Source organism: Stigmatopora argus, chromosome 3, assembly GCF_051989625.1.
Source record: "Stigmatopora argus isolate UIUO_Sarg chromosome 3, RoL_Sarg_1.0, whole genome shotgun sequence".
Taxonomy (NCBI): Eukaryota; Metazoa; Chordata; class Actinopteri; order Syngnathiformes; family Syngnathidae; genus Stigmatopora; species Stigmatopora argus.
This window is the reverse complement of record NC_135389.1, coordinates 17,035,613-17,059,618: the sequence shown is the minus strand read 5'-3', so window position 1 is coordinate 17,059,618 and position 24,006 is coordinate 17,035,613. Positions and strand designations below refer to the sequence as shown.

The following is a 24,006-nucleotide window of genomic DNA, read 5'->3' as shown; positions in this document are numbered from 1 at the left end:
CAATTCTCAAATTGTTTGTTGAGGTAATGAAAAGGATAGATATAACTTCCAATCCCATCATTTCAGAAGTCACTGTGGTCCAGTGGCAAAGACAATGCGTCAGAACTCCAAGTGGACTCAAGTTCAAATCAGGAGTGAGTTCAATTCCACTCTTTGCAATTCTCAAATTGTTTATTGAGGTAATGAAAAGGATAGATATAACTTCCAATCACATCATTTCAGAAGTCACTGTGGTCCAGTGGCAAAGACAATGGGTCAGAACTTCAGGTGGACTCAAGTTCAAATCAGGAGTGAGTTCAATTCCTCTCTTTGCAATTCTCAAATTGTTTATTGAGGTAATGAAAAGGATAGATATAACTTCCAATTACATCATTTCAGATGTCACTGTGGTCCAGTGGCAAAGACAATGGGTCAGAACTTCAGGTGGACTCAAGTTCAAATCAGGAATGAGTTCAATTCCACTCTTTGCAATTCTCAAATTGTTTATTTAGGTAATGAAAAGGATAAATATAACTTCCAATCATGTATAGGCGGGCCGCCTCGTGGTGTAGTGGGTAAGTCACCTGCCTGCGACGTGGGTGTCGAGGGTTCACGTCCCGGTGTCGCCAGTCAACGACTGTATGGTGTCGGCAGTCGGCCGAAGGCCGACTGTCGAACACCACCAGGAACCCCCCCTCCCAACTGTCTTCCGGTCAGCCGAAGGCTGACCGGAATTCGGCTGACCGGAAATATTGTTTTGCTGAAAAAAATGACTAAGTCTTTATTTGAATGAAAAAAGTATTACCCATTTACTGAACTACTAGTGTAGTGATTAGTCAAACGAGAGCGGGATTCGAACCCGATCTCCCACATGGCAGTCAAATCCACTAACTTGAGGTCTGTCTGACCCATTGTCTTTGCCACTGGACCACAGTGCCTTCTGAAATGAGATGATTGGAAGTTATATTTATCATTTTCATCACCTCAATAAACAATTTGAGATTTGCAAAGAGTGGACCTGAACTCACTCCAGATTTGAACTTGTGTCCAACTTCAATTTCGACCCATTGTTCTTGCCACTGGACCACAGTGACTTCTGAAATGAGATGATTGGAAGTTATATTTATCCTTTTCATCACCTCAATAAACAATTTGAGAATTGCAAAGAGTGGAATCAAATTCACTTCTGATTTGAACTTGAGTCCACCTGAAGTTCTGACCCATTGTCTTTGCCACTGCACCACAGTAAAGTTGGAAGTTGTATTTATCCTTTTCATTACCTCAATAAACAATTTGAGAATTGCAACGAGTGGAATTGAATTCACTCCTGATTCCCGCCTCATGTTCTGACCCAATGATTTTGCCAGTGGACCACAGCAACAACTAGAAGGTGAAGAATCAGAAGTCAGATTTATTCTCCGACTCTCTTAGCCTTACTTGCTATGTCATTTTTGAAAGAAAAAAAGCCTTACTATACTATGTCGTTTTTTAAGAAAAGAAGCCTTACTATACAATATCGTTTTTTAAGAAAAAAAGGCTTCCTCTACTATGTCGTTTTTCAAGAAAAAAAGCCATGCTATACTATGTCGTTTTTTTAGGAAAAAAAGCCTTACTATACTATGTCGTTTTTTAAAGGAAAAAAAGCCATACTATACTATGTCGTTTTTTAGGGGGGAAAGCCATACTATACTATGTCGTTTTTTAGGGAAAAAGCCTTCCTCTACTATGTCGTTTTTCAAGAAAAAAAGCCATGCTATACTATGTCGTTTTTTTAGGGGGGAAAAGCCATACTATACTATGTCGTTTTTTAAGAAAAAAAGCCTTACTATACTATGTCATTTTTTAAGAAAAAAAGCCATACTATACTATGTCGTTTTTTAAAGGAAAAAAGCCATACTATACTATGTCGTTTTTTAGGGGGAAAAGCCATACTATACTATGTAGTTTTTTAGGGAAAAAGTCTTCCTCTACTATGTCGTTTTTCAAGAAAAAAAGCCATGCTATACTATGTCGTTTTTTAGGGGAAAAAGCCATACTATACTATGTCGTTTTTTTTTAGGAAAAAAAGCCTTACTACACTGTCATTTTTTAAGAAAAAAGCCTTACTATACATGGTCTTTTTTAAACAAAAAAGCCTTACTATACATGGTAATTTTTTAAGAAAAAAGCCTTACTATACATGGTCTTTTTTGTAAATAAAAAGCCTTACTATACTATGTCGTTTTTAAAGACAAAAAAGCCTTACTATACTGTGTCATTTTTAAAGAAAATAAGCCTTACTATACTATGTCGTCTTTAAAGAAAAAAGCCTATACTATGTTGTTTTTTAAGAAAAAAGCCTTACTATACTATGTCGTTTTTTACGAAAAAAAGCCTTACAATACTATGTTTTTTTTTTTAAAGAAAAACGCCTTACAATACTATGTCATTTTTTAAGAAAAAAAGCCTTACTATACTATGTCGTCTTTTAAGAAAAACGCTTTACTGTACATGGTCGTTTTTTTTTAAAATAAAAAAGCCTTACTATACATGGTCATTTTTTAATAAAAACCCTTAATATACGTGGTCAGTTTTAAAGAAAAAAGCCTATACTATGTTGTTTTTTAAGAAAAAAGCATTACTATACTATGTCGTTTTTTTACGAAAAAAGGCCTTACAATACTATGTCGTTTTTTTTAAGAAAAAAGCCTTACAATACTATGTCATTTTTTAAGAAAAAAAGCCTTACTATACTATGTCGTCTTTTAAGAAAAACGCTTTACTGTACATGGTCGTTTTTTTTTTTAAATAAAAAAGCCTTACTATACATGGTCATTTTTTAAGAAAAAAAGCCTTACTATACTATGTCGTCTTTTAAGAAAAACGCTTTACTGTACATGGTCGTTTTTTTTAAATAAAAAAAGCCTTACTATACATGGTCATTTTTTAATAAAAACCCTTAATATACATGGTCATTTTTAAAGAAAAAAGCCTGACTATATATACATAGTATTTATTTTTTAAACAAATAAAAGCTTTACTTTACATAGACCACTTTTTTTAAAGAAAAAGCCTTACGATGTCCAGCCATTCAAGTCATTTTGCATGCCAGTTTTACGTTTGTACCAAATCTCGGGGTATTCTTTGCTCAGTTATGAAGCACGTCTAATAACATGAATAAATATTTGTCATTATCGTCGACAAGGAAAAAGTGTCGCCAAACTTTCGTCAAAACATATATATTAGTAAACCAATTTCACCAAATATTGAGTAACATTTGACTTAGCATTTTACATCAACACACCATTATTCCAAGCCATCTGACTCCATTAAATATTTAAAATTCGACACGCAAATAATGCTTCATTGTATTGTATACAATAACTCAGTGGTGGACCATCAGGGCCTGCAAGGCCTTCTCTGTTGGTCTAAAATAGTATCTGAAACACAGACTGATGTTTATTATATTTTGTCCTTGAATATTTATGATGACCATGTATAGTGAGGCTTTTTTCTTGCAAAAATGACCATGTATATTGAGTTTTTTTTTCGCAAAAATGACCATGTATAGTAAGGTTTTTTTTGTGGAAAAAATTACCATGTATAGTCATAATAATCATAGTCAAATGTTTGATCGTTAGGACTGATTTTTTTTTATTAGCTTCCACTTCCCCCTCGCTGCGTTCAGTCGAAGTCATGTTGCCTTTTGGGGATGTTTTTTTCCACCTTTTACTTCAGTAGAAATGCCTTGACAACACTGTGTTCTTCTATCCTGAGAGACTGCAAACTAAACAGCAGAAACACTATATACGCTTGTTTAGTACTATGCAAATCATCCTTGCCGGAGGTAAAATTAACATTTTTAATTAAAATATTAGTACCAAACAAACACGGAAAAACACACTAATGATTAAATCATATTTACAGATTCTAATAGCAGAAACGGAGGAAGGTATTGGTACCTTCTGCTGTATTATTGGAGTTAAGCAGTGAACTGGATACAAACAATGAATCACTTTAATTAACTTAAACTGCAGCGTATTTATGCGTTTGTGTAGGAAAAAAAATCCAGTCAACGATCACCGCTTCAATTCTTCATATTCGAGCAAAAGTCAATTTTAATCCACTGTTTCATTATAAACAGAAAGAAATTGGCATTTGATCAGATGTCAACTAGGTGAGGCATCAACTAAAAAAGTCTGAATGTTTTTAAGCGCTCCTATACCGCCCCCTGTGGGTTGCAGTGCCTAACTACAAATTTGAAAGTCTTGTTTTTTTAATAGTCTTTTGTGCTCCTTCATTGCTATTTTCTTCAATGATTGAGGTCAGTATTCTTCATTCATTCAATTAAATAAAATATAATACCTATTCATTATTCTAGGTCCAATTCTCTTCATTGGCAAAATAATTTACTCCTCTGGTCCACAGAGGCCCAACAGAACTTTTTGGTAATCTCCCTTGGTGTGTTCCTGCAAAAAGGAGTACAAACGGAGCGTTAATCAAATCATGCCACTTATATTAGATGTCACCAACGAGTGGACTCACCATGATGGTCTTTTGAAGGGACTGGCCGTGTTGGGCTTTGTATTCTGAGCAGATTTTCTTCAGGTCCACTTCACAGCGCGACACAACCACCCTGGTCACCACTTTCTCCCTGGCTCCTTTACTCTGAACACAGTGAAAAAGCCACGTTTAACTTTTTTGCTCTTAAAATGTAATCAGAACATTCTAGTCACACGAGGAACCTCAAAAATGAAGAGTACCTCATACTTTAGTTATTTCAATGTGCCTAATTGCTTATCAATTTAGTGCATTTGTCTACCTTCATAGCGTCGTGCAGTCTGTTGGCAAAATACAACTGCTTATTTTCAAAGCATTGCACTGGAAAATGGAAACAACAACATGAAATCACCATATAAACTGGATGTAATGTACTGGATCTGAATATTAAGCACCTAGAGCGAGGAAGGACTTCTGCAAGTCTCCTTTAACTTCCTTCATGATGCTCTCCTGCATGTCGTAAGGGCTGTAACTCTTGTACCTCTGAAAGACTACCAAGGACACGAGCGAGTCATTGTTACGTCCTTATTGAACAAAATGGCCATTTTCAACAGAGCAATGACATGCTAAACCTCTTTGCAGGTGAGGGACACTCCTCTCTGTCATGATAGAGATCCAAGTTGCTACGTCGGTTCCTCTGATCTTCACACCAGCGTCGTAGAGTCCCTATGTTTAAAAAAATAAAAAAGATCACTTTACCTTAGTCTGTTGTCTTTGAAATGATTGATGTTAAGAAAAATAATACCCGAAACCAATGTGAGGATAAGCAGGGAATGAATGAAAAGGATCAGGAATACACAAATGACAACGTGGCCCCTTCAAAGTCATTTGGAGCTGGCATTTATTTGAATTACGGTCCTCTTATGTCCCCTTCATGTCAAATACCAAGCAAATAGCAATCAAGGGCGTTTTATGCAGAGTGCTTGAAGAAGCCTCATGTGTTTTATGACAAGTGTAATTTGAAAATCACAACTTTAAATGTGACGATGTTGTAAATATGAATTTGTTCGTGTTACAAATTGGAAGCATTACTTACTCTGGCGTCGTCATCAATCTTTTCGTAGTCCACTACAGAGGAGGGCTCGTCTCTTTTGGCCTGAATGGAATGACATTTTGAATTCAGTCTTAAAATGATAAAGTTATCATTTGTATTTGTGTCAGAACACACCTCCACCAGAGCCAAGAGCAGCTTGGCAAAATTCCCGGAGGTGTCACCTGCTACGTCTTTATCCAGGTCCTTCTTGAACACTGTGGAAAGATTTCCATTATACACAACAGATGAGATGTTGCAGAAATAGAAAATCAGTTCCACAGTAGTCCTGTTTTTCGGACCCCCCCAACGCAAAAATACAAAAACGGGAAAATACTGTAAAAATATTTTCGCACTAGTCCCCCGTTTTTTGGTGTACTGCAAACACCACAAAACGTGAAAAAAGGGCGTTCCCTTGAGATCCTTGATGATCACTTTGGACATCCATAGCTTAAGAGAAATTAAAAAAATAATGAAAAGAATGTCAGAAAATGTTCGTGATTATTCTCTCTAAACCAATTGTGTAAAAGCCCATTAAAACAAACGTGAAGATATAGTAAAGTTTTTTTCCCAGGCCTGCCAAAGAAGAGAAGGTCAAGTTACTCACAATCCTTGTAGACCTGCTTGATCTCCTGCAGCTCAGAGTTACTTCGTGAACACAAAATCTCGATGAGCGTTTCTTCATCGGTGCCGAGGCCCTGAAACACGACACATTTAGAAGTTGGGACACTTTAGTCATAAGACAAGTGTAAAATAATGCATTTTTAATCACTTCTTCACTAGGTCAGCTCTCAACATAAATATGCTGGAAGAATGGACACAATATTGTATCTTAGACTACCTTGATGGAGACTCTGATTTCTGAAGCGTCATACTGGGACGTGCTCTTCATCAGGCCAAGGATGACCGATTCCAATGGGCCGGACAGCGCCCCCTTCAGAGCAGAGATCATGTCCTAAAAGAGAGGATTTGAACAGGCTTTATAAGAGACCAAACATGTTAAATCACACTGTTGTATTTTTTTTCTCAATTAACATGAACATGTATCAGCATTTACCTTCTTGGCTCTTTTTTCATAAGAAAATGCAATTTCCCTTCTCTGAGAATACGTCCGCTTTGTTAGTACGTCAATGATGGTCTGCTCATCCACACCTGAAAGCCCAAAAGATATTTGATGAGGTACACATTAAAAGAAATGAGGGATGGAGAAATATCATTATCTAAAACTACAATTCTAAAGACGTTATTTGACTGTCATGTTTCTGACATATTACATACAAATCATCCAACACAAACACGTTTGCACCTGAAGACTGACATATTTTACCCATATAATTGAATGAAGACTGACATATTTTACCCATATAATCTAATGAAGACTATGACATATTTTATTCATATAGTTTATTACGGCTGCTTCATTTTTATATATTACTCCTGTAGGATTAAACACTAGTTTTTAGCTCGATGACCACGCGAACAGAAGGTCTCCCTATAATAATGCTTGTACAATGAACAAAGGCTCTCTGTCTGAGATTCTTTTGAGGTTGATTACAGACAGCTTCCATACAATGCCAAGCTGATAAGGATTGGAGCTCCAAGGCCAGCAGAGTTACGGATTACAGACAGCTCCAAGGCCAGCGGAGTTACAGAGGCGAGTGGACGGACAGTGGAAAATACCAAGGATGGCACCTTTCAAGACAGTCATGGACCGGTCACTCTCTTATTGTTAATCAGCTAATGAATATTCATATTTGTATTATTATAACTGGGCAAACTCGGGCTTGGGCGTTGGCTTTCTCATCCTCCACTGTGCACAGAGACGCTCAGCTGGTTTATGTGGGAGGGGGACCCGGAGCTCTGTATAGATCAATTTATTAAGAATAAATCATCTGTGGATTAACCCGCTCAACCCTGGTCCTTCCTCCGATGCTGAATACGCAACAATTGTTAGACGGGATAAGACTGATTTAGGAATTGGAGTTAGATGCTAAAACTTTACGTCTAACAGACCCCATGAAGCAAAGACATACTATTCATGACGAATATATTTATGATCTAAAATCCCAACAAATGTCTACAGTGAGTGTTTCGGAATTTTGCGCTTACTTGGCGCTTGTGAGAAAATTGGTGCTTACATCTCCCACCGAAATCTCCACGTTCTGTTATATTTTAGGACAAGCTAATACTATAAATAACTTGTGTCTCAATTCTTTACTACTGTCAAAATTTAAGGCAAGAATACAGAAGATTGGGGTGAAAAACAAATGTATACACATGCACACGCACACAACAATAACAACAACAAGTAGGTCTACTGGTCTTTCTGATTCAAAACCTTGCCCAACCTTTCCATTTCAACATAGCAGACAAAGAAATGGTGGCCTGCATAGAAAACAGATGGATGCACTGTCATTGTTATATCAAAATGGCCTATGAAGTATCTGGAAAAGCTTTTTTTCCTTGAACAAATGATTGGAAAGGAAAGGAAAGTGTATTTAAATGGTGGCATGTGTTAGTGGAAATGAATGCTCATTTGTTCCTGGAGAGGGGCGTGGCAATAAAGCATCATCCAAACTTTTGTAAACACCAATTACAAAATAGAGTGCCACACATACAAAATAGAGAGCTTGTTGGGGCGACCAGGAGCTTCCAAATAAGTGTTGTTTTGCACAACACAGTGGCAGCACTGAGGTCACACACTTGGCCCACTTCCAAAAAGCATTTTTCCCCCCCAAGCCAGGATGCTGACTCACAAATACCAAGAAGTCTGTACAGAAAAACTTCAGCTACATTAACTCAACGGGAATAAACAGTGAGGCTTGCCTTTTGTTTTGATAGCCGTCTCTATTCTTGCAGCATCCTTTTCAGGGTCAAAGTCCATCGCGGGTAAGACAGTGGGGTATTTTGGCTCATCGGACTGCGGGATAAAAGGAAAAAAAGCCAGTTTAATGACATGAAGTGTGTAAATGTACTTACTAGTTTAAAATGGTTGACGTTACCCCAGCAGTGAGGGTCAGTTGCCCCAGAAATTCAGCCACCAATGCCATTTTGACGACCCTAGAAAAAAAGTGGCACATCACGTATGAGTCTAATCCCATCATTGAGGCAAACCTTTGTTAAATCTACTGGGGCAATCACATTCTTCAGCCACACAATCTACTACACCATAATAGATGAGTTTGTTTTCCTTATTTCTCAGTCTGTGCAATTATAACCGAGAATAAGTCGCTCAACATGCACACACATCTACAAGGACACACCCTATACTGCAGTATAAAATCCCACACCAGTCCAACATTGAGGGATTTCTCCTAAAACATAAAAAAGCTACACAAACTGACAAATAAACAAACTTTTAGCACAAACATAATTCATGACAGTGCATGAATCAGCGTTATTTTTGTAGAAATACTAAAACTTATAGTACAACAAATCTGTTATATTTTCCAAAGTAGCATGCAAAGTGATACTTACTGAATGTGTAGAAGTTGACGCAACACAGAAGAGTCCTGCCGATGTGCTCGAGTGAAGGGTGTGGACTCAGATTTAACGCTGCTGCGACTCTGACGGAGGGAGGACTTCCCATTTCGTCTCCCCCCTTTCCACCCACTCCGGACTCCACCCAGTTGAACTAGCACCAAAGTGGAGTCAACTGAGCTTTGTTGAGTCATCATCTCTCACATGTGATCTAATCAAGAAGCCATACATGCTTCCAACTTTATTCCTCCAGTAGAAAAATACTACACCGAAAATAAATATCCAAAAATGAATGCTTTAGAAAAAGTGCATGTCATTTACAAAACCCTGCCGACTCTCGCATTTAATGTGCTTTAGAAAAAGTGCATGTCATTTACAAAACCCTGCCGACTCTCACATTTAATGTGCTGCATGATCTCAAACCGATTGTTTGATGAGTTTTTGAATGTAGTTGTTGCGCTTTACTGAGCGTTTTTTCTTCTTTTTCTTCTTCCCTGTGGGCCCCACTGCACTTCCAGCTTGCTGCAATGAACAGTACAAGAAGACACATACATAATCATGGCTTTTACGATTCCAAATTCCTCAGCAACGCATGTACGACATGTAATGAATGGAGAGCATTGTTCCATTTGTTAGTTTTGATTTTTAAAAAAATGCAAAATTGGCAGTAGTCCAATCATTTTCACAAGACTGTGCAGAAGAGAAACATCACCAATCTCATTAGCTGTCGTTTACAGGGAAAGATGACAAAACAATTTCCCAGTAAATGGATTAGACGTTCATCGTCAATGGTGCTGAAACATGTCGTATTTTTCACCTGTGTCACAGTATGCGGGGGGAAGGTGCAGGGAACTCGGCCATGCTTCTTGTGGAAAGGAAGGACCACGCTGGGGTCCACAGGAATCCACGGCACCGGGCCAGAAGTGGGGGTCTGAGGGAGACCGTCGTGGACTTGCCGCAAATCGAAGGCTGTTCTTGAGGCTTTCCCATTGGCTGCTTTTAACAGAGTGACAAAGGGCTCTCCTGCTTTGTGAGTGATTAGGTACTGCCCCGCTTCCATCCTGCCAAGATATCACAGAGGGCGCGCCCACTCATTTACTGGGAACTCTTCCCGTGAGTGGAATGTGAAGCGAAGAATCTGTTATGGCTATCGTGAGTTAAAGGTTATGCAATTCTGACAGAAACACGCTAACTGACGCCATCAAGTGTGCTAGCCTGAGGCTGTTAAGACCGGTCGGTGCTTGACGACAGATTTGTGAATTTCAAAATCGATACTTAGAACTAGTTTTTACAACTGCAACCCACTTTTCTTCAAGTTTGGAGCTATACAAGTTTGAAAACAACTTTGACTTTTTAAAAAATATGTTCCACTTGTCTATCAGATTTAATTCAATGAATTTGTTGTCTTTACATGTTCTTTCATTGTACGCAACTCACTTAGTCAGCTTTTTCAGGAGATGGTGCAGAATGTTTAGTGACTTCACTGGGCTGTCAAGAAAAAATAAACAGATTGTTGTTGATTGCTTTGTTCACCTGGACAATCTCAACAGTCATTAAATCGACAAAGCCAAAGGGTGTACAATAGTAATCTGTTAGTTGTTCTGGCATGAGGAGGTTTATCGTCAAGTATAATCGTCACTCGAGGAGGGCGTTTAGTTTCATTTCAATCAACGTGAAAATCCAACAACTTACTTGAAGTCACAGGAGATTTTTTGCATCCACGTTTCAGGCAGCTTACTGCACAGCACTACTTTAGAAGTATGGGCATTGATGTGAGCTACACAGAAGAGAAGGGAGGAAAAGGGAAAAATCCAATGAGCGCAGACGAAAAGAGCTTTCTTTCATCAACACGCACACTGATCCTCTCTTAACTCTTGCCTATTGCAACAAAATATTACAGTTATGAACTTAAAGATGATCAAAGATGGAGGTCTGGCAGCTGGTCCAATCACATAATTATATATAGACATATATATATGGTTTAAATTTAGCTCGAACATGCTGATACATCAGTAAAAGAATGAATGGATTTTTCAAAATAATGTGTTATCAGATAGGTTTCCATGGTCACACCTTTGTTTTGGCAATTGGCTGCGACCTTTAAGAACAAACAAGATAAACTGAGCAAACTTTGAAAGCTTTCGAAACAAAACAAAAAAATACATTGACAATAGGATGAGGATTTCAACAAAACAAAAACTACTAATTGTCACTGGCTTCCCTTGTATGTTGAAATATAAGGTTGATTCTAGGCTGTGGCTGTTGTTATAGCAGCAGAGTAAACTGAACTCAGCCTGCACTGGGAGGAGGTGATGAGTCATTACAGGACTATTCCATTGGTTTGTGTGGGCGGGTTTGTTTCGCCTTGTTCCATGTGGCGGGGGAGGAAAATAAAATCTTTTAATGTGTTCCTAGGAAATGAAACCAGCTCAATATGCCCTCAGAGGAAAGAGCTGAAAATGTGATTTTTCTTTTTACCTACGATGGGAACTGTACTGGAATGGAGCGCCGTCTCTGTCCACAAATGGCAAGCCTCACTGCTACTTAGACATTCCACCCCGTGACAAAGCTGGTAGTTCAGTTTGGGTAATATGTGCACTGGCACAAACTGGTCTCAAGGAGAGAAGAAAGTATTGTAAGCTTCAAGTAAATTGAAAATGCAGTTAGCAAATACTTTGACAGGCATACCTCGCTTGCTTTTCTTTTTTGAGCAAGATGGACTGAGCTGCGCACGATGATGAGAACATCTTGGAGACTGTAGAGCTTGTAAAGAAGGTTGCCTTTCTCCGGGGCTGTGTAGTCTTGTTCGTCTTCGGCGCTAGCCTGCAGATCCTGAGACAGTATTTCTGGAACGGGTGGAGAAAAGCATAAGCCAAACAGTAAGTGGGGGAAAAAAAAGATCTAAAAATTTTGTTGGCGACCCGAGTGACTTAAAAAAAAAAAGGAGAAGCATTTTAAGGAATGGTTCACACACGCGGAGAATGTAGCATTACTAGTTTGACACTGACTTTTCTTCTCTGGGGAATTTGTGTGGACCGTTGGAGGGGCAGCTGAGGTTTCCCCACTCTGGTGCTGGTTTCTTTCCAAGTAAGAAGTCACACAGGGTTTCACGAGGGATACCGGCTGAGGGTGGCGTGGGGGTTCCACACATGGGCTGGGTGAAACAACGACTTGAGGCAAAGCGCGGCTCTTAGCGGCTGCGTCGTTGCTTGCCCGGAACATGGCTTTCTGCATGCGCAAGATTTCCCCCATTGGGTCGCTTGGGGCCTTGGATTTTTTGGATGCGGTCTTTTTGGGGGAGAACAACGCTGAGGTTGAAGCCTCAGATGTGGGACGATCGGCGGTGCCTGCCGGGCACGTTTTGGGCTCAGGAGTCGCGTCTTTAGATGGTGATGTCGAGTCATCAATGATCAGCCTCTCGTTATCAGAGTCGCCTGTGACTGAAGTGTCGTTATCGCTTTCTTTATCAGACTCCGATGCTGGCTCTGTTGCGCTAGCCTCATTCATTTCCCCGACAGTCGGAAGAGTTTGTTCCGTTGCCAGGGAGTGACTGAGGCGTGTTATTTCTTGAAAATTATGGATGAAAGGTTCATCGAGTTGTTTGGCCTTAGTGGAAAGAGGTGAAGTCGCATTTGGGCCGTGTGGGAGCTGTTCATTTGGTGTCTTCTGGATTTTGCTGCTCTTTGAGAGCGGCGCCTCTCCAAAAGTTTCCAGGTCAGTGAGGTCCACCTCAAAGTTGAGGTCATCGTTGCTGAGGCAGACCACATTTCGTTTAGAGCCCTCCTAGTTCAAAAAAAAGATGAGGCATCGTGACAAAAGAAAAGAAAATGTGCGTTGTGCCATAACAAATGAGATCTGCATGAGTGCCAAATACCGGCGGGGGTTCCAGATTGTCCACAGGAAGATCAGACATTAAGTGGAACACGCTTCTTTTCCCATTCTTCACAACGGAGAGCTTTAAACTCTCCTCGTGGTAGATGTGACTCATTCTTCTCACGGTTATCTCGTTGTCTATTATGGGAGATTCTATGTAAACAGTCTTCTTCTGAGTAACACCTGATGACGAAACAAACAATATCTTGAGTCTCGCTGCTATAACTAAAACTATGACTAATGCCAAAAGGAGTTAAAAATATTGTATTTCAGAAGCATTTTTGAACCACCCTGACATTTTAAGGGCATAAAGGACATTTTAGGGGCATAAATGTTGCGCTATGAACTCCATACTCAATTGATTTACTAGTAGCACAGGGGCCCCAAATCTGAAATTTTGCCTGCACAAAATGTACAATTGACACATTTTCACTATATTACTGATAAATACTTAAAAAGCACATATGTGCATTGTAGCCAACAACTGGACTTATCAGTGACAAAGATTTTAAGAAATGATAAGAAACTAATAAAACATACATCTTTGAAACTCTGCATATTGTTGTCGTAACATTTACAGTGCAATTTTTTGGGGGCTAAATGGCCCCAATTAGGGCAATTCAAACGCAATTGAGTCCTTTTGTGATAAATTCGTATGACAAGCAAATCCCCCATTACACTTTGATGACCCTCAAAATAAGAATTTAGGGCACTGCACCTTTTCCATGGTTATCTCTGATGCAAACGGGAAGCTCCCACCTTTGAGCAAAGTCAGGGCCGTGGTTGTCCAACAATGTCACCAAGCCCTCTCGGGTGATACACACATGCGGCTCATAGCGGTCGCACAGCTTCTCTGCATTATTATCACTGCTAATTTCCTGCAGGGCAAAACAGAAGATGTGTTGAAGAATACACAGGCACCCTCTAGTGTCTTTTGTGTAAATTGCAATAGCTAAAATGAAGTCACAAAAGACCTGCGGTCATGACTCCCTGCTCTTGCAGTCATAAAAACAATCTCTGCGACTTATTCTGAGTAATTAAAGAAAAAAAGTGAAACAATTGCTTACAGCGTGCATGTCCTTAGCTTTTTTGGCTGGAGGATTTTCTGATGAAACACTCTGGTAATCCGTTGCAAGTTGTGCATCAGCAGGCACTATCACAAGGTTGGTGATATCCACAGTGCCCTGGGGAGATAAAAAGTGTCTAAATACGGAAATGCGGAATATGAAACAAGATTAAAAGAGCTCTTTTGCAATTCAACTGACTCAAGTTGAATTTAAAACCACAGAAGAATACATTACCATGACAACAAGTTGTTTTTCAAAGGTGAGAGACAGTCCCGGGTTGAATGTTCCTCCAGTCAAACTGGTCAGCTCGCAGATTTGATAGACTTGAGGTAATGCTTGGATACACTCCAAACAGGCCTTGAAATAATCCTTGGAAGAAAACCGTCAGTTGAAATACAGACATAAAATCATACACCGTCATTGCGTACCTCCACGTATTGCAGTGCTTCTTGTGGTATGAATCTGTAGTCGTCGGCACATATTTTGGCCACATCTTGTAAGTACCTCTGAAACTGCATCACTTCATGGTCTACGCGAGACTTTAGGGGCTGAAAAAAATGCAATTCTCTCAGATAAATGCACGCTATAAAGATTGGGATCAGAAGAAAAACTGACAAAGGAAATAAATGTCACCTGGGGAGGATCCTTGAGTTTCTTGTTATGCAAAAAGCCAAGATAGACACTTTGCTCTTTGCTGGACAGGCTCGACATGCAAGGGAAGGGCAGTCTGGGTTGTGGGAAATCATCATCTGTCGCGTTCTTTTCCTTCTTTAGCGGCACGTCCACTTTTTCAGTATTCTTACAACCCTCTGGCACGTCATCTGTGAAGGAACTATCGATGTCCACGTCATCCCAGCTTTTATCGTTTAACTCTGCAACATCTTTGGTTGCAGACGGAGCATCGCAATTTGGTTCGCCACTTCCACTCTCTGCAGGACTTAATAGGAGAGGAAAATAGCCGTGGTGTTTATTAGTGTGACAAGTTTTATTATGATTTGTTCTGGCTTTTGCATACCTTTGCAGAGAAGCCCAAAGTTCTCGAACACTGGGTGCAAGGGAATATTGATCATAAGCATCTTTGGTGAAAAAGGGACCATCAGGGACAGGAGGGTTCTCCCTTAAAAATATTATGTATAACAAATCATGTTCATGCAATTTTAGCAATCACAATAAGTTTGAGTCGGGATGTGGTGTTTAAATTAGGCTGTAAACATAAAATCAAAGTCTCATTAGCCAAGATATTTCAACGTTAGAAAGTCGCCATCTATTTGAACATATGTTCTGCGTCTACATATTTACCAGACATAGACTGTTTAACTTTATATGCAATGGAAAAATACGTTCATTTTAATTGCATTACTTCAAGGATAACATGATAGTATTGCATTACTGTCGTGCATTGCTTCGTAACTAGAACGCCCACCCTTAGAAAAATACAGCGTGGTGCTGTCTTTTTTATAATCAATAAAAATAAAAGATCAAGTTATCTAATTTCGGCCTGTGTTTTTGTGTTAAATATTTACTCACCACACCAGATCCATTACTGCCACTGGTTCAAAACACGCAGTTATAAAGCACAGCAAAACTAGAGGTACGCTGTTAGCAAACGAGTCGCGTGGTTTACTTCTACTTCTACTGGTGCAAAACCGTCAAATTTTGTCACTCGCTGCGCAATGCTGCCCTCTTTTGGATTCTAGCAGTACTTTCATATACCAAAGATGCCTTGGAACATACACAGCTTTTCCCGAGAATCTTTGGGTTGTGCTGGAAATGCAAGATCTTGGTAAAAAATGAATGCACAATTGGAGGTAAATACATTAATTAATCATTTTTTATATTTCAGAAGCTTACTCAAACAATGCCCACAGCAAATGTGTGCCAAATGGAAAATGTGGTCCAACGAAATATTAGTGTATGACCTTTTTTTTTTACATGCTTCTTAATGTTATGAAAGATAGTTTTTTATTTAATGATGTATAAATGTAAAATTTCACTGTAATTGAATGAAAATAGATATTTGACAAAAAGAAGTATTTCACGAGTGTCAGTATTTTTTTCTGTTTTGTTTGAATAATAAAAAAAAAAGCTGAATGCAAATGAATTGTGACATTCAGTGTTTTAAGTATTTGTGGATATGTTTTTGCGTTGAAATTAGAAAAGATATTAGAATGGGAAGAACATATAAAATACAAATGGGACTTTTCATCCACATGTATTTGTAAAACAGACAAGACAAGAAATGAGCCAAGAAAGAAAAGCCCATTACAAGCGGTAAATTTTATTATGGGATAACAGCACATAAAGCACATCTAAAACCGATGTGTCCAATGCACTTTTAATAAAGGTAATATTAAAGGTACAGTTTCTAAGTACAATATAACAACATTCATATTAGAATGAAAAGTATTTAAAAGACAACATTAAATTTCTTATTTTTCTTTACAGCCGTATTTACAAAATGAATCAAAATACTTATTTTCATATTTAAGAATCATCGGACAAGAAGGAGAAAAACTACGTTTGTGAATGGACTACCTGCTAAAGAGAGTTGAAAAGAGCTGGATTCAAAAGGTACATGAGCATCTGGCCCCAAATTTAACATCAGTAGCAAACATGTGACTTCAAAGTTGCTGACAACCACACGCTGATTTGAGCTTTTCCTCAACTTGCACTACTCTTTGCTTGGACAAAAAAAACCCAAAAAAAGAACAACTCCACCTCCGCTTCAACCACCCGTTTCATTACACCACCGTAACACGAAAGAGCACAAAAAGAACCCAGATGTACATATTTTGAAATACTAAAAATCGGACTAAAAGACGGTCTTATTTTCTTCCTGTTATGCGTAAAAACAATCACTTTCACAGTTGAAAGAGATGTGTCCATAGATTGAAATTCTTTAAGACTGCAGGAAAATGCACACAAAACACTTAAAAAAACAAGTCTGTGAGCTTGAGAACTGAACAAAAGACATGATCGCTTCAGTTTACAGAGTTTGTAAACTCCCCAAAAAAGGACAATCGGTACCACGTACACGCTTTTGCTTTTGCTACACCGAGAGGCACTCAGTGTTATACACTGCGTTTTATTGCCTGCATATTTGCTACAGTGGAGAGGAAAGTCCTCGAATGGCCTTCCGTGTACAACCTTTCCTTCCAAATGGGTAACAGAACAAAAACTGCCTGCTCCCAGCACCACTATTCAGACCCCAGAGGTAAATACTGGACAAACTCCACCCTCAGAGTCCTCTTGCTGCTTAAATTTAAAACTTAACATTGGACAAATAGAAAGAAAAAAACACTGCTGCATCAGTTGGAAAATGATGTTTTTTCCACAAAGCGTCATTAAATAACTTACTTAGCTTTTGCTATAAATCAGAAGGAAATAAGTGCCTTATTTTCCCCAAGACGAGCACACTGATACAGGTACTTGGCTGGGTAACTTTTACCACTAACGCTTTCATGAGTATTTATAGTCCTAATATTAAGACTAATACTGGATGCAGTGAAATGAATAAACTAATTAGGGTGGCCAGGCTTAGTCATCAATTATTTGTTCACGAACATACCGAGCACAACACAAAATAAATCAGCACACCCTAATACTAACTAATCCTAAATGAGGGAAGCAAACTAGAGTTATCGTTGCAATACGGTGTAGCTGGTTAACAACTATTCTCTTTTGAGTAGGCCTTAGTAGCAGTTTTTTTTCCCCTTACCTATACAAAGAGAAGCTACCATTATACACGTGATCAATAATAGGGTGAGTAAACAGCAGAGGATGAGAGAGAGCAATCGAGTGACAGAATCAACGTTGCAGGCCGTGTGTCAAGTTTGTGGTTCTCCACCTGGTCAAATATCCAGATGAAAAAAATAAAATACAATATAAAATTGAAAATAATATTTAAAAATAAAATAAAAGGGAAAATACAGGCAAAACATGATAAATAAGAGGTGTATGTACATGCAAAAGAGACTAATATGCACAGAAATTAAAGAATAATTAAAAATTATACACAAACATATTATTGCTTGACATTCAATTATGGCTAAAAGTTGCTTTTCATTTTTTTCTTGAATCTACTTTGAATCCATATCAGCTGTGCTTTGGAAAATGACACTTTTTGTTAAAACTTGAAGCGTGACATAACATTTTCAAAATCTATTGAGAATGTGCACATTTGTTAATCCGTGGGATGCTTTCACGAACCATATTTGGTAACTTCTGCTCATTTTAGGGAAATAAAACCATGTCATTGTACAGTTGTACACGTTGGATGAATTTGAAAAATCTTATAATAAAATTGGAAATAATTGTCGTACAACCCTACAATTCATAGTTCAATGAGTGTCTTACAAAAGCCTTCATGACAAGACATTTATTGTTCCAAATCCATATTCCTAGATGCTTTTTTGAAGACGTTATGTCACCCTTTTTAACTGGTACCGACAAGGATGGATTGAACTCAGCATTTCCAAAAAAGAAAACAAATATATATACTGTATACATCAAGACTTTCTTGTTCACATGACCCTGTTCCTTTGTAATTATTAAAGCCTTGTCTGGGTTTTTTTTCTTTTTTTTCTTCATTTATTTAATCACACTGATAACAAACACACACGCACATACACACGCTATTGCTTTTTACAGAGACAACAGAGCAGAGACAGAAGGACCATTTTACTATACACTGATTGAAGAGCACACACTTAGCACACGCTAATCCCTCGCTTCATTGTGAATGTACAGAAAGACGCCACTGTACAGGTTTATAGTTGGCCACTTCCGCGACTGGTGACCTTTTTTATGACTTTTAAACGTTTTTGAATCAAGTCAGTCAAACCCGTAATTACACCACAAGGCCATATTGCTTGCTTTTTAGACTGTAGGACTGATTACAAAACATTCAAACACATTTTTTTTGTATTTTTTTTTTCCCATAACGTCAAGCACCGTTCCTGCAGTTTAAGGAAATAGAATAAATAATATTAGGAAAATTCCACCTTTTCGTAATGTGTGTGAGCGTCTATATAGCTGTCTCCTCCCTGAGCGTACACACCTCATCCTCTCCGCCGGGTTTCTCCTTCCTGGATTGTCTAACACTTTTCCAGACGGAAAGTTTGTTCTGCTGGGAGACTGAGGTTTTACTCGTGCTACAGGGCTTGTGCATCAGAACAGAGATTATTACTTAGGTACAGCATAAATACTACAACCCAAACAGATTTAGTATTGCATAAGAATATTTGGTTTTGCTAATAAACAGGGACCCTGATGACACCATCCAAAACATTTTTTTTATTTTAGATTTTTTTTTAAATGTGTGCTGAGAATAATGTGAATTTCTTTTTATTTTATTTAGAGATGGGTTTTGAAAGGTGATTTTTTTGTTTGTTTGTGCGTGTTGGGTTTAGCTTGATTTCAGGGGTGCAGTGGTCTATGAGCCCCCGTGAGAACTCAAGTGAGGATATATTCACATATTAATCTCAACCATTCGCCGTGGAGCATCCCTGAACATAAATAATAATGCGACAATCAAACCGAGGGGGGTAAACTGGGGGAGTGAAAAAAAAAACTCTTCCCTGAGGGGTGACAGCGCAAAGTAGTAATAACACCTTGCACGCATTGCACAGCAGAGGAATGACGGTGTGCAAGCAGCAAATAAAAACTGGTTTCAATGTCATGGGAGGTGTCAATGTTGGCATGCTTCTAAAGGGATGTTTTTTTCATGACTTTTTTTTAGTAATTATTGCCTTTAAAAAGAAAAGTTCTTCCTCAAAGTCGCTACTGAATTTGCTGGAATGTTTTAGGAGTCCATTCTACAAAACAGAGCAGAAAGCAGACTACTATTTGGCACATTCAGGATTTTTTTTGTTTGTTTCTTCTATCACTTTACGACCACACCAACAAGAAAGACACACTCAACAAAAACAGAAGCACCACAACAAAGCATTCTGAAAATAGCACTTGTCCTACCGATTAATGTTTGCCTTCCCTAATTGTACAAACAAATGCTAGTCTAATTATTGCAGGAATATAATTAAGTGCTATCTGACATCTTTTCCTCTTTCTCCTTCCCTCTCGTTCTTGAGTTCATTGACAAAAAAAATGTTACAAAAATAGAAGCTTTACGACCAGACAAGGCTTTGAATATTCACTTTCCCTTCATTGTTTCTTCTGCATGGCTGGCTTGAAAAGGCAGATGTAAAACTAGTCCAGAAATAGCGTTTAAAAACGTTTCTTTTTATGTCACAAGGCCGTTGTTGTATCCATAGTTTCCACTAGATGGAACAATTGGATTACAGTCAAGAATCACTTGGCTTGAGTCGCAAATAAACACAAACTCATCAACATTAGATTAGGTTCACTTGCTTAATGAGATGCCAAAATCACGCTGTTTTAACAAAAACTAAAAATGCAAGGTCCCAGAAGACCAAAATGTAATGATTGTTATGATATTGTTGATTCAAATCCTGGCCAAATTTAGAGGGTGAAATTATATTTGCAAGAAATAAACTCATGTGCTATTATATAGATTTGGAAAGTATTCCTAAACTGCAAGAATGATCTTTTTTTCCACCGCTGAAAAAGATATGCAGACATTTTAAAGTCTTCAAAAATAAAATTAATACAAATGCAGTTTTGGTTAATGGGCATGATGCAAATATTTTTTTTTTAAAAATCCTATTCTTTATTAATACTAACTAAGGAAAATTCCAGAATTGTTAATCAATACCATTGCGATGACTGACAGCTGTTTCCAATATTTTGGTTACCACAGTGAAAATATTGGGAACAGCTTCCAGGATCATCTGCTCTTGTGACAGCATCAATCAAAAGTGAGAATTATTACCTTTGTCAGGGCAGAATTGATGACTTGCATCTTATTGGGCAGGTGCTAATGTGTAATTTCACATCGATTGTGATCATTATTTCCAACAAGTGAATGATCTGAGGAGAGAGTTTATCAAGTGATGCTCAAATGCCCTTTCATCTGCCTTCTCAAAACCACCAAAGCAGCAAAGCCGACCCCCGACACCCCCCCAGACCCCCCGGCCAGACATGACCATTTCCAGCTCCCAGAACTACAGTAGCCTCTGTGGCCGTGGTTCAACTTGATTTTCTTCTTGTGCACATGCAACACATCACTAGGTAAATATACAAGTCTTAAATTAAAACCAAGGTGTAAAGAAAAGTGCCTTATCAATTGAACAATTAAGAATCGTCTAACTACGAATATCATACATGTTATTTAAAATAGATTCTATAAACATTACTTTTTTTCTGTATAGTAAGTACTTATGACCATATACCCTGTAGTACATTATAAAACAGGTGGAATGGACCCTTTTCATTGAGTTGGTGCCCCGTGCTTCTCAAGGGCACCCGTCCAAAGAAGGATTAATAGCAGATGGCCTTACATGATTTCACTATGCAACAATGGTGGATGGAGTTTTTTGACAGCTAAAATCATCGCAGTAGAATTACCAGAATTCTATGGTCTTTTTTTTTTCTTTCTCTTCTTCTAAATCTTCAAACGATTGTCCACAGAGAGAGGTGCCGATTGCATCACTGTGCCGACACAGCCTCCTTCCCAGTTGCAGTGAGTTTGCATCCCAAGCAATGCATCCAAAAGATACGACTGAATACGAGAACGGATATTTAAAAAAAGCCGAACGTGACCAAAATGTGCGCATTTCATATTCTCATGTGTGCAACCGCTTTAAAGAGAGACAATTATTGCAGTTTTCTCGATTAAACAAATGTTTAGGCGCCCAATGAAAGATCTGAAAAGCAAAATGAATCATTTATACAATTTAAAGTGGGATACCTTACATTACAGTCTAAGTAAAGCTGAGTGACTGAATGTATGATTGACATCCATCAAAGGTTTTAGAAATGCGCAGAATATGGTCAAGTTCAAAGGGGGTGAGGGTGTCTTCATTTTGGACGGGGTGCTTGTTGGCTTTCCCAAGTCTTCCAAAGAGAACCAATGAAGTAAACCTTGAGAATCCTACCCATCTGCCCTATTCTTCGGTGAAAAAGAAGATGTTGAGCAGTGTCTCATCTTGTCCACCCCGGTTTGTGCAGGGCACCAATATAAAGTGTCTCAGATTACTCCTCCACATTCCCCTACGGTGGGCGCTCTGGCACCTGGCAGGGACGCTACCCGTCAACGGGCATGGACTGCTCAAAGTCTGATCCAAACAGCTCCTTATATAAGGGTGGGAAGTGGGCACGAACAATGTCTGGGTATATTGCTTTGAAAGCTGTAAGCTTTTCTGTATGCCTACTGCACAGTGCCCGCAGTGTCGAAACTTTGCATATCAACTGTTGTGGGAGACAGAGAAGAGACAAGCTGTTTAGATTGAGCAAGACCAGGAGGACATCAAGCAAGAGTGCTGAAACACACATACCCCCCCATACCTCACCATGTTTTGACTCCCACATGAGGGCAAACTTGATGTGTAAATATTGAGACAAGCGCTCAGGCGTGAGGACGCTTGACACAATTGATAAGGCAACACTTTTTATTCAACAAAATGCATTTTGTGTGCCATCACGGAAAAGTCCCCTGAGAAATGCTGCTTTAACACTATATCGGGTAACGTTTGGCAACCTGAGTGGTGTTCCAAATTGAGCATGGGGGGCCACTACGAGGCAGGAGGGCCAATAATAATGGCAAATGCATGGCTTGTAGACTGGGGATTTCCAACAAATCAGCAATAGTCCAATTTTACTTCGTTAATGTGAGTCAAAAATTTAATTATTAACAACAACTGGTCTGTCTTTATCTTCATCTGTTTATATAAGCTACATACTATAATATAGGGCAGAACAATTACTGAAAATGATGCCAGAAGGTATGATTAACATATTTATCGGTTCCCTTTTGGAGGATAGTACACTCCCCCACACATTAACATGCAGCATGTTGCAAGTTTAAATCTCCAATTTTGAATACAATGTATGTAAGTTTTTGACAATTTCTAAAATTTTGTCTTTGGCAACATTTGAATGTATTTTTTTTCTCAACAAAAGTCATGATATAGATCGATTTGATTGGATTGTTAACCAATGGACGTATCAATCCACTGTAATGTTAAATCACCAATACAAAATTTGCCCCCAATCTGACACAAGGGTCTTAAAACATGAAGAACCTCTTCTAATTAACTCATTGGCTGCCATTAATGACAATACATTTCTCATCCATTTAGACTGGGATGGCAGGCAGCGATCATTTGCTGCAAGCTACTTCTAGTTCAACTGGATTGGATATCTATTGTCATGAATAGCAGCCAGTACGTTAGTTTTCCCTCTGGAACAAATCTCTACAGCCAGTGTAGATGACCAACATACTGTCCAGATCATTACCTTTGTAAGAATTCCGTCCTCTCTGTGGTTCTTCTGCAGGACGTGCTGGAGAGCCAACTGGATCTTCTGCTGAAGTTTCTCCACCTTCACTTTCTCCTGGAGCCAGGATCGGTCTGTGAGGCAAAGCGAGCAAACCGTTAGTCAGCAATCTCCGAGCCGCAGCGACAAAAGCTAATTTTAGCCCGCGATTGATAAAAGAACAGCCGGACGCTAAAATTTGTTCCTTTTCATGCCAAATCCAACGCCGGTATCATTTTCTCACTTTACACTGTGACTGACACCTACCAGCAGACATCAACACGAAGGCGGAGAACAGGGCAATCTCATCCTCAGACAGGTGCATCGAACACAAGTTTTTTCCAAACTCGAAGACGGAGCTGATCAAGTCGTCACAGCCTGCCGCACACAGCAAAGAACATACCGAGAGAGCTTAGGATGAGGAAAACCAAAGAACAACATTCACTCTTGATCTTTATTGGGAGAGAGGCACACAGGGAGCGGAGCGGAAAGAGGGGAGAAAAAAATAAAGAATAACAGAGCTGCATGCTGACAGCACATGGGAGCGTCTTACGCAGAACAGGCACTGCTTTTGCTGAGTTTTGGCAGTTGGGTGGTGTTATGCAAGGCAAATTAAGGTCACTATCCAGGCGTTTAGTAAATCAA

General features: G+C 38.9%; 2 protein-coding genes and 1 long non-coding RNA gene across 12 annotated transcripts in view; all 3 read right to left on the bottom strand.

The window, feature by feature from the left end:
- Nucleotides 1-300: 300 nt before the first annotated feature.
- Nucleotides 301-2,407, bottom strand: LOC144071443 (uncharacterized). The gene is made up of 3 exons (XR_013299633.1): nt 1,260-2,407; nt 1,008-1,075; nt 301-919 (listed from the first exon to the last, which is right to left on the bottom strand). It is a non-coding gene; the product is annotated as an uncharacterized LOC144071443 (long non-coding RNA).
- A 1,637-nt stretch (nt 2,408-4,044) lies between these two features.
- On the bottom strand, nt 4,045-15,647 carry LOC144071440 (annexin A2-like). 9 transcript variants are annotated; one of them, XM_077596551.1, is made up of 16 exons: nt 15,496-15,647; nt 14,984-15,085; nt 14,602-14,905; nt 14,397-14,516; nt 14,203-14,337; nt 13,969-14,085; nt 13,620-13,779; nt 12,903-13,084; nt 12,037-12,811; nt 11,717-11,874; nt 11,507-11,636; nt 10,721-10,805; nt 10,466-10,516; nt 9,846-10,089; nt 9,426-9,550; nt 9,049-9,182 (listed from the first exon to the last, which is right to left on the bottom strand). In XM_077596551.1, the coding sequence occupies exons 1-15, from the start codon at nt 15,507-15,509 to the stop codon at nt 9,446-9,448; spliced, it is 2,682 nt and encodes an 893-aa protein (XP_077452677.1). In that variant the 5' UTR covers nt 15,510-15,647; the 3' UTR covers nt 9,049-9,182; nt 9,426-9,445. The 9 variants fall into 9 exon arrangements, 8 of the variants coding, with proteins under 8 accessions (XP_077452685.1, XP_077452683.1, XP_077452677.1 ...); XM_077596552.1 differs by having other exon boundaries at nt 9,122-9,239; XM_077596559.1 differs by lacking the exons at nt 10,466-10,516; nt 10,721-10,805; nt 11,507-11,636; ... (8 more) ...; nt 14,984-15,085; nt 15,496-15,647 and adding exons at nt 4,045-4,427; nt 4,504-4,626; nt 4,781-4,839; ... (7 more) ...; nt 8,375-8,468; nt 8,551-8,608 and having other exon boundaries at nt 9,026-9,182; nt 9,846-9,996.
- Nucleotides 15,648-16,226: 579 nt separating this feature from the next.
- Nucleotides 16,227-24,006, bottom strand: part of roraa (RAR-related orphan receptor A, paralog a) — a 178,854-nt gene continuing 171,074 nt past the window's right edge. For both annotated transcript variants that reach the window (XM_077595493.1, XM_077595494.1), the window contains 3 exons: nt 23,629-23,739; nt 23,344-23,456; nt 16,227-22,296 (listed from right to left, as the gene is read on the bottom strand). In XM_077595493.1, coding sequence (XP_077451619.1) covers nt 22,132-22,296; nt 23,344-23,456; nt 23,629-23,739 — 389 coding nt within the window. In that variant the 3' untranslated portion in view covers nt 16,227-22,131. The remainder of the gene's footprint in view (nt 22,297-23,343; nt 23,457-23,628; nt 23,740-24,006) is intronic.

Excerpts from the sequence above, each read along its gene's own strand:
- LOC144071440 (XM_077596551.1), bottom strand. Across the intron at positions 14,517-14,601 it reads AACTCAAGGATCCTCCCCAG|CCCCTAAAGTCTCGCGTAGA; the intron begins GTGACATTTATT and ends CATTTTTTTCAG. Across the intron at positions 10,806-11,506 it reads CAGTACAGTTCCCATCGTAG|CTCACATCAATGCCCATACT; the intron begins GTAAAAAGAAAA and ends TCTTCTGTGTAG.